The sequence below is a fragment of the Echinops telfairi genome, unplaced genomic scaffold (assembly GCF_000313985.2).
Source record: "Echinops telfairi isolate 266 unplaced genomic scaffold, ASM31398v2 ScPeMD7_70;HRSCAF=299, whole genome shotgun sequence".
NCBI classification, from domain to species: domain Eukaryota; kingdom Metazoa; phylum Chordata; class Mammalia; order Afrosoricida; family Tenrecidae; genus Echinops; species Echinops telfairi.
In genome coordinates, this window is record NW_022103968.1 from 26,056,987 (window position 1) to 26,067,577 (window position 10,591).

Here is a 10,591-nt window from a genome sequence, read left to right on the forward strand (position 1 = left end):
CTTTCTTATATACATATGAATGCTAGGAATTTGTTTCTGTAGACAACCCAGCCTAATACATATGCATATGAAGTGAATGAAAATACTAAGGCTTAGGACAAGTACCCATTGATCCTCCAAGTGACATCTTTGTTTAATGTTTTAAAGAGGTCTTCTGCAGCAAATTTGCCCAGTGCAGTAAGTTTGCTGCTTCCATGAACACTGATGAAGGATCCAAGCAAAACGAAATCCTTGACAGCTTCAATCTTTTCTTTGCTTATTATGCTGCTGCTGCTGCTTGCAATAGTCCATGCTTGAGAAATGCCGAACGTTGACTTTGCTCTCGATTAGTCTTTGTATCTTTCATTATCATACTTAACCTTCTCCAGTCACTGCTTGAAATCATATTTCAGCTCAATTTTGCAACGTGCTTTAATCATTTTTTGTTCGAGATTAAGCTTCAAAGTCTCTCTGACATTCATTTTGGACTTTTTGTCTTTTTAATGACGTTTCGCTTTCTTCATGCATGATGTCCTTCATGTCATTCTGCATCACCTCACATCTCTGGTCATTAGTTTTCAGTGCATCAAATCTATTCTTAAGATAGTCTCTACATTCAGGTGGGCCACATCAAGGTTACACTATGGCCTTTGTGGACTTGCTTTAACTTTCTTCAGCTTTGACTTATGGCATTGTTCTGACTTGAGCTTCTCCATCATCACTTTGCATGTATATAACCCAGTTCATTCCTGTGTATTTCATCTGTGTACAGTCACCATTGATGTTGTTTAAAAAAGCATTTGGAATGAATAAAAAAAAAATCATTGTCCTACATAATTCTATCATATGGTTTCTGGCACTGTTTCTATCACCAAGGCCTTATTTTCCAACTGCTTGTCTTTTTTTATTCCCAACTTTTACATCCCAACCAACAGTAATTATCAATGCATCTTGACTGCATCGTTCATCAATTTCAGACTGTAGAAATTGGCAAAAATGTTGAATATCCTCATCTTTGATATTATTGATTGGTATATAAACTTGAATAATAGTAGTATTAACCGGTCTTCCTTACAGGAATGTGGACATTATCCTATCACTGACAGTGTTATATTTTAGGACAGATCACAAATGTCCTTTTGGACGATGCTACTACTTACACCTGAATTCTCTCACTTGATCTAGTAGCTGGATTCGTACATGGGATGAACAGTAATGAGACAGCCTCCCAGCTCTGAGTCAACGCACAGTGATCAGTCACAAACATCATGGGTTTGAGACTTTAATCCAACTGCTGGGGACTTCGATCTGTTACCCTGACACCTCTCTAAAAAGAAACTGCTTACTAGTGCCTATTTCTTATATATCTGTGGTCTTGGCTTCTTTTAGGAGTAAGTAGGTAAAAGTAAAAGTTCCGCTTCTACAACAGGCCTTTTCCCTGTCTGGCAAGGTACTAATGCTTTACACACATCCTCTTGGGAAATCCTCCCCCAAACTCTCTGAGTAGGTGCTGTGCTCTGCATTTCAAAGGTGAAGTTTGGAGCAGTTATATGCCAGCCAGCCTGCAAAGGAACCCAGATGGAACTGCAGGTCTTTCTGGCTCCTAACCTTCATTGTCCACTCTCCCCTCTCTCCTCACCTGGCTGACATAGCAACGGGCTGTTTTTTTCCAGCCTGTTTTCAATCCTGCTCAGAATCTTCACTGGTGGTCTTCTCTGCCCACTGCCCTTCCTGGTGGGGAGGAGACTGCTAAATATGGGTGCCCATCCTCTGTCCGCCAGCCACGTCCAAGGATCATTTTCTGAAGGGGTGTCCAGAGCTCTTCAGAGGCACTTTCTTCTGAAGACTTCCAGACGAGCCCCAGGAGACTTGCTCGCCTAGCACTTTTCTTGAGATTAAATCCATAGTTCTTAGCAGCACCCAGGAACCGGCAGCAGAGGGGTGAGTGGGTGGTGTCTGTCCCTACCCCCTCTTTTAGCTAGGCCAGCTGGTTACAGTTACACATTCCTATATGGACATGCCTCTCAGACCAAAGAGGGGGTGGGGGTGCCCAACCCTCAGTAGCCCTGGAACAAATAGCTGGCAACAGCTGCCTTCTCAGCAGACAGCAGTTGGTCGGTCGCTACCGTTTTCTCATTCCACACTAGGTTACTGGCTATAATTTAGTGCTCCTCGCTCAAACAGCAACTCACAAAGCAATAAAGTCTCTGCCACACAGGTCTATTTGCTTTGAAAAATCGGTCAGTGGGGCCTAAGGAGGGTCAACCTCCCATCCCATCTCCCTGAAGTAGTCAGGACACCCCTCACCACACAACCCCAACTGCAGGTCCTTCCCTTCAGGATCATAAGGCCACGATGACAGATCTGTCTAGCAGCTAAATCAAAATGCAGGGGAAGGAATAAAAGGGGTTTTGATTACGAATCCCACTCAAGTCCCCCCACCCACTCCTCACCCTCGCTGTCTCCCAGCTGTTTCCTCCACCTAGCTTCAGCAACAAAATTACGATGCCTCCTGGACACCAGAGTTGAATGGCTACAGAGAGAGAGAGAGACCACCACACACAAGGGGGCGGGGTGGGGTGGGGTGGGGTGTTAGGAATATGGAGGCTCTGAAAGTCCGAAGTCACTGGCACACAAGGAGGGAGGGCTGGAAACGGCTGGTCTGTTCTACGAGGCATTTTTGCAACGATCCCCTCCACCCAGAGGAGCGGTACCTAAACCAAGTTCCCCCACCCTGTCCCCTTCCCAAACCCGACCCACCGAGCCAGGAATTACCTGTCTAAGACCCAAAAGGAAAGGCATCCTGCAAGAGCATCGTCCACACTGATGTTAGGAACAAAGGGCCTTCAAAGTTAGGATCTGGTCACGAGAATTTCCCTGACAAAGGCCAGCATGCCCCACAGTCCTGGCTAGACAGCCTTCCTTTGCAAAGAAGAGAAAGTAAACAGAGTCCAGGGACAGAGGCAGGCACTGGCCCTCCTGCTCGCCTCACTACTCCCTCCACCCCCACTGCCGGGCTCTGACCCACCCCCACCTTCTTGTGACATATCTCAGGCGCAGCAGAGCTGAAGCTGCCTGCCAAGGGGGAAATGACATCAGTTCAGGCGCGGCAGGAAAAAGCTTCTGACAGCTGCTGTGCAATGCTGAGGAGGACGTGCTGCAAAACCACGGCGCCAGGCCCAGGCCACCCAAGCCCCGGCCAGCAGGGCCGCAGGGCGGGGGCTGCTGCCCGCTCCCATAGGACCCCTCAGCTCGGAGCAAGCTGGCCAGTACATATATCAAGTCTCCCAGGCTGAAAAAGAGCTTCCATTTCTCTGAATCATGACTGGGCTCTCCAGATCCCCAGGCATTGTTTCTTCTCCTTGGGAAAGAAAATCATGTCCAGGGACTGTCATTTGCATGAAAACTTTACTAACCCCTGTGGCTGGGAGCAGCACCACCCCCACCCCACCCCACTCCCGGGCCGGGTGGGGTTTAGGAGGAACCCACTTCAGTAGCTCAAGAAATAAAAGTCCAATCATTCTGCCTGGCTACCCCATATCTCTCTCTAGAGATCAAGGCAATTCACAGCGAGCACTTGGAGGGGTACCTTTCCCAAGCCAAGGAAGGATGTTCTACCTTGGAATACCGACACCCACTCCCCGACTCTCCCCGCCAGCCCTTGTTTCTACAGGAGAGTTTATATTTCAAAAACAAACTGCGCGTGTACAGGTGCCAGCGACTTTCCTCACTGGTCTTACAAAAGGTACAACAAGTCCCACCGCTGCCTCCAAGTTGCCAGTGAAGCACATCATCTATATTTAAACCAACTCCTGCTTCTGAAAAGTTCACCGCCTTCGTGTGGTTGGTGGTGCCTGCTGCTTGTCGCTCTGAGGTTGGCGAATGGGGAGCACGGGCCTTACACAGCAAGCTTCGGGCCTTACACAGCAAGCTTCGCACAGAGACCGAGGGCCTGGAGCTGGCAACCTCAGCTCACTATCCCTCCTCAGCCTGTAACAGCAGGTGTCAGCAGCCCTCCCCAAGCCGGCATCCTCCACCCAAGAGGACACTAGTAAAGGACAAAAGGTCCAGGCTCGGAGCTGCATTTGCAGAAGTGATTCTTGGAGTACCGAGTTCAGAGGAACATTATAAAGGCAGAATGCGGCGACTATTTCCTTAGGCTGCAAACAAATTCATTAGATCAGTCCGCGACTCAGAGCCAGTAACCTAGCTCCTCTATCTTTTTATTTTCAGCCACAACGTGATATTTATCAAAGGGTTCTCTGGGGAGGAACGCTGTGTTGGGCAAGGCCCAGGTAAGTCGGAAATAATTCAATGCCAATGAGCATCTGTAACCCCTACCTACGGCAACAAATTAGCTGTACTGTACTTAGAGCACTGAGCTGCTAGCGAACTTTTCAATCATTAGTGAACCCAGCCAGACAAGACACAGTGTGCTTATTGCAGGTCCCCCCATGGGCAGTCAAGGTCACACTGACTTTCTGGGCAAGGAAAGGCATGTGCCAGGGCAGACGAACCATTTCCTCAAGGCTCACGGAGAGAACGGGCCATGGCCTCTTTGCTGTGTTCGGAGAAGGGTGACACAGAGTTGTGGTTTCTGCTGCCACAGGGGCTTGGGGACAGGCAAGCATTCTTCAATAGACAGGCACTCTCAGACAATGTCACACTGCCTAGCACCCATCCCACGTCTACCTCCACAAACAGACCATGCTGCCAGATAATGGGGCTAGACCAAGGCACAGCTGCTCAGGGAAGGATGAATCAGCCGCTCTCCCCCCTCCTGTCACGTCCCTGGCTCCCTGGCACCCACTGGCCACCACAGAACACAAGTTGCATAATTAACCCTGAGATTAAGACTACAGGGAAAGAGCATTACCCCCAGTCCACTTGCCAACCTATCAAACAAGACAGTCAGGCAACAACAACAAAGACAGCCTGGCACCGGCAGCTTTCTGGAGAGTGTCAGGGCCCTTCCTCACCTCCTGAACCCTGACGGTATGTGAGGCACTCACTCTTCTAGGCAACACGGATACCTCCATGACCAAAATATCCCAAAACCTTCGCTCTGATGGGCTCTGGGGATGTTCCACTTTTATTTCTTCTTATTTATTTATTTATAAATAATTTTATTGGGGCTCATACAGTTCTTATCACAACCCATCCATTGTGTCAATCACATTTGTACTTTGTTGCCATCATCATTCTCAAACCATTTTCTTTCTACTTGAGTCCTTAGTAACAGCCCCTTTTTCCCTCCCTTCCTCACAAACTCTTGATCATTTATAAATTATTATTTTTTCATGCCCTACACTGACCGATGTTTCCCTTCACCTACTTTCTGTTGTTCGTCCCCCTGAGAGAGAGTTATATGTAGGTCATTGTGATCAGTTCTCCCTTGCTCCCTCCACCTTCCCCTTCCCCTCCTGGTATCACTACTCTAGTTATTGGTCCCGAGGGGTTTATCTGTCCTGGATTCCCTGTGTTTCCAGCTCTGATCTGTACCAGTGTACATCCTCTGGTCTAGCCGGATTTGTAAGGTAAAATTGGGATCATGATAGTGGGGGGAAAGAAGCATTAAAGAACTAGAAGAAAGTCATATGTTTCATTGTTGTTACACTGCACCCTGACTGGCTCATCTCCTCCCCGCGACCCTTCAGTAAGGGGGTGTTCAGTTGCCTACAGATGGCTTTGGGTCTCCACTCCCACATTCCCCCTCACTCACAATGATGTGATACCTCATGCCTGATACCTGATCCTATTGACACCTCGTGACACAGGCTGGCGTGCTTTTTCTACTTTTATAGACAATACTCACCAGTGACTACTTCTTTTTTGTTTTGTTTTGCTTTTTGACTACTTCTTATGAAATGAAACTGCAACAAAATTAGGGGAGAAACATTGTAAAAGTTTAAACAAACTGGTGAAAATTGTATCCTAAGCTTCCTTATGATTTCCTCCTTATGAATCAAACCTTTAGGGACGCTACCCAAGCAATCCTGGTGGTACATGCAACAACTAACCTCTCAGCTGCTGAAGTGAAAGGTGGGGTGTGAGCCAAGCGAGCCCCTCCGCAGGATGAATACAAGGAAACCTCTGCCAAGACTAGAGTCTAGGAAAGCCAAGGACAGTTTGTCTGCCACGTGGTGTCACTATAATCAAAGTCACCTTCACAGCACTGAATTTCAGTATTTCGAGTCAGCATTTGTCTGACAACAATAAAAAGCAACAGTGACTACACAAAACTCAAAAGAACCTCAATCAAAAAGAAAGCAGGAAATACTAAAACCTGAAGGAAAAAAACCAAACTTTAAAATGGGCGAAAAGAGAGATCAAATGATATTACATTTTTACCCAGCCACATCTGCCCCAGTCAACTTTACAATGTTCTCTGTCTTGACAGCAAGGCTGAAATTCACATCTCTCACATCCCTGTGGTCAGAGGAGATCCACCGGAGGCTTGATCCATGTGGGGACCATGCAAATGGATTGTTGGTTTCTACTGTCATTCATAGCCTTTTGAAAACTGGGTATTCACAAGTTGTGGCTTTTAAAAATCATTTTATTGGGGGCTCGTACAACTCTTATCACAACTCATACATACATCCACTGTGTCAAACACATTTGTACATTTGTTGCCATCATCATTCTCAAAACATTTTCTTTCTACTTGAGCCTTGGTATCAGCTCATTTTTCCCCTCCCTCTCGAACCCTTGATAATTTATAAATTATTTTTTCATGTCTCACACTGACCAATGTCTCCCTTCACCCATTTTTCTGTTGTCCATCCCCCGGGGAGGGGTTATATGTACATCACTGTGATTGGTTCCCCCTATCTCCCCCACCTTCCCCTTACCCTCCTGGCAAAATACAAGTTTTGATACCATTCCCATCTTCAGATTTGGATTTTATTATTTACAATCCAAGGATCGCACAGGCTGATGTGCTTCTTCCATGACGCCTCACTTTGATGACTGCTTGTTTGGAGATAAGCCTTTAAGACTCCAGACACTACTCTTTCTGATAGCCAGGCACCAGGGTATCAGACCAGAAGTTACCAATATAAGAATACAGAAACAAGCAAGGGCTAGCTGAATGTTAAACAGACACGTATGTCCCTGGGGAGTGATACAGAATCCTGTTTAGAAGACCCTGGCCACTTATACTGGACCTGCGACCCACTTCGAGGAGTGGCACAGTGGTTACACACTGGGTGATAATTGCAAGGTCACAGTTTGAAACCACCAGCAGCTCAGCAGGAGAAAGGTGAGATGAGGTTTTCTACTCTTGTAAAGAGTTAATCTCAGAAACCTACAACAGCAATTATACTCTGTCCAATAGGGTCACTATATTAGAATTGACTCACTGGCTGTGAGGTTTGGGTTTTGGGGGGGGTGTATATGTGTGTGTGTGGGTGTGGGTGGTGGTGGTATGTGCGTGCGTGCGTGTGTGTGGCAGAGTGCTATGAAGTCATCAACGGGGATTGCTCAAGAAGTTCTCATTGGTTCCCAGCACACATAGCAGCAAGCGGTAACAGCAGATCTTCCCATACCTGGATCCTCAGGCTCCTGGTGAATTGTTCCCACACCCATCCATGTCATCGGCTGACTGAGACCCAAGGAGACTAGAACCGAGGCCCACGGGTATCTCATTTTGCCATCAAGGAATCAGAAGAAAGAGGGCTTTGTTAGAACAAGGCAGCAACTGCCAGGCTCCTAAGGGCACTGATAATGTCCAGACCCAGGGCCACTTTATAAATAGAAGTGGTGAGCGGAGGCTTGCTAGGCAGACAAAAAAACATCTAAGATAAGAGACCTTTCTCATGTCTTGGCCCAGGTGCATTTAAATCTAATTAAATATAGTAGTGCTGTGACTCAAAAACAAAACAAAAACCCTGAAGTGCATACTGATCCAAACCCCACAACCCTGTGTGCGCCACAATAAAAGACACATGGAGACATCTTCACGTCAGTCCCAAGAGGGGCTGGGCATCGATGAAAGGATCCAGGAGTCATTTTTCTGGGGAATGCCATGGGAAGGCTTCCAAACCCAGAAGGATGCTTTGCAGAACTTGGCCAAGTTGGAAGGCATCTGATGCTAAAGATTGCTCCGTTGCCAGAAACCAACAATACTGGCTTATCTGTGTCCTGGGGCTGGACAAACACAGACATGTGGCGGGCCTGCACAGCCCTCCCCCAGCTTCTGGGCAGGACACAAAGCAATACACATCACGGGCTGGTTTCTTCTACAAGGTGGCCAGCCATCCAACGCTGTGGCTGTTTCTGTTAGTCCCCAAGTCTTCCAGGGATGATGGCAGAGTGAGCCCCAGCTCTAACTGCTGCAGCACTTCATTACCTGCTAAACGAGGGGCAAATCGGATGCATGTTGACATCTTCTATTTTCCAGATGAAAAACTTGGGCTTCAGTGAAGGACACACACCTCGCAGGCAGTGGAGCCAGCAATTCCATCAGGTATGGTGGTGGTGTGAAGTGCCATTGGGTCGAGCTGCCTCGCAGGGTTTTCTAAACTGTAATCTTCATGGGAGCAGAGTATCGATTCTTTCTCCCCTGAAGTCACTGGGTAGGTTCGAATCACCATGCCTATGAGTTAGCCGCCGAAGCCTTAACCAAGACTCTGTGCTTGGGCCTGGGTGGTCTTGAACACACACTGAGCTCATATGTCTTTATGAATTATCATGGCTACTTCCCTCCCATTTGTGACTTGTTATTCACATCCATACACCCAAGATGTACCCTGGGAATGACAAAAATGTCCTCACAGAGGAAAGTGCCTTGCCCTGGAGGAGTTATGTACCCAGGTTTGGAGAAAGGACAAGGGCAGATAGATAACCAACAAGAAATCCTAGACCAGTCAGGGAGGAGAACAGTATGAACCCCAGGGCCTCGAAGGAGGGGGAATCTGCTGAGAGACAGAATGGCCAAGAAAAGATGGTAGCAGATTGACCTCCCACTGAATTCCCACCAACCACTGACCGGGGGATGTGACTAGTCTTGTCCTCGGACAAAGTGCATTGGAATGTGGATTATTACTGCAGACATGGTGGTTAAAATTGTACATATTACCATGTGTTCCCTGTGGCCCATTTTTATTTGTTCTTGTTTCTGTTAGCTTCTGATTTCACTTGGATTGAGGTTTTGTGTGTTTCATTTTGTCATTTTAGGGTTTTTTTGCATGATTTTCTTTATATGAAATCCAGGGTAGGTAAATCTATAGAGACAGTAACTAATAGTTCATTAGGTTATGGCAGTGGGTGCTAGGGGGTAATGAGGAGCTAATAAAAATAATGAGGACAAGAATAAAGAAAATGGTCTCAAACTGATTGTGGTAATGATTGCACAACTCTTTTGAGTATATTTAAACCACTGGATTGTATGTATGAATTATATGTCTATTAAACTGTTAAAAATAAACTAACAAATAAAAATACTATTGTAAAAAAAGAGGGGGGGGGGGCCGTACTAAAAAACAGGAAAGAGTTGGTTGACTGGCCAGCCTGGGTGAAAGGCAGAGAAGGCCAGGGTGGGCTGCAGCTGCCTCGTGGAGGCTGGCTTCTGTGTATTCACTGGCAGGTGCCTGTTGGACCAGCCTGGTTTTACCGCAGCAGCTCCCAGAGTAGCAAGAACAGATAGTCCTATTCAACTAAGTGCCAGAGGCTCACATTTGGCTTGTTCCGTTCTATTCAGCACCAGGATGTGATAACCTTGGAGCTAGTTTTGTTCCGCTGTGAGGGAGGGAGTACCCAGGAAATGTAAGGGAGAAGGGGCAGCCTCAGATTTTTAAATAAACCAGTTGCCTTTGAGTACTGGTGATTAGTAGTTCGAAACCACTGGGGTCTCCAAAGGAGAAAGACGAAGCTTCCTGTTCCCATAAGGAGTTAACAATCTCGGAAACCCAGAGGAGCACTTCTACGCTGGCCTGTAAGGTCACTAAGAGTCAGAATCGACTTGATGATGGTTTAGTTTGGGTTTAGTTGCTATCACGTTGACTGACACCTGCTCATAGGGACGCCCTGCCAGGGCAGAACTACACAAAACAGGGTCTCTCAGGGCTGACTTCCTGGATGCAGGTCTCCAGGCTTTTCTCTCAGCTAACAGATGAACATGCTAAACCTCTGCATTACCAAGGGCCTCCAATATATACATATAGATATATTCACTTTATTGGGGGCTCTTACAGCTCTTACAACAGTCCATCCATCCATCCATTGGGTCAAGCACATTTGTTCATATGTAGCAACCATCATTTTTGAAACATCTTTCTATTTGAGCCCTTGGTATCAGCTCATTTTTTTCTTCCCTCTCCCACTCTCGCTCCCTCATGAACCCTTGATCATTTATAAATAGTTACTTGTCATGTCTTACACCGACTGCTGTCTCCCTTCACCCACTTTTCTGTTGTTCGTCCCCCTGGGTGGTGGGGGGTTAATACATCGATCATTGTGATTGGTTCCCCTTTCCCCCCCATTCCCCCTACCCTCCTGGTATAGCTATTCTCATTACTGGTCCTGAGGGGTTTATCTGTCCTGGATTCCCTATGTCAAGTATACCAGTGTATACGCTCTGGTCTAACCAGATTTGTAAGGTAGAATTGGG

The 10,591-nt window shown here is 46.9% G+C and overlaps 1 protein-coding gene across 2 annotated transcripts in view; it reads right to left on the bottom strand.

Annotated features, from left to right (window-relative positions):
• WBP1L (WW domain binding protein 1 like) overlaps positions 1-10,591 on the bottom strand; it is a 67,215-nt gene that overhangs the window by 37,316 nt on the left and 19,308 nt on the right. The window contains exon 1 of one of the 2 annotated variants that reach the window (XM_045291283.1): positions 2,755-2,941. The exons of the other annotated variant lie outside the window; for it this stretch is intronic. Coding sequence (XP_045147218.1) covers positions 2,755-2,781 — 27 coding nt within the window. The 5' untranslated portion in view covers positions 2,782-2,941. Of the gene's footprint in view, positions 1-2,754; positions 2,942-10,591 lie in introns of those variants that run through there. 2 annotated transcript variants of the gene reach the window in all.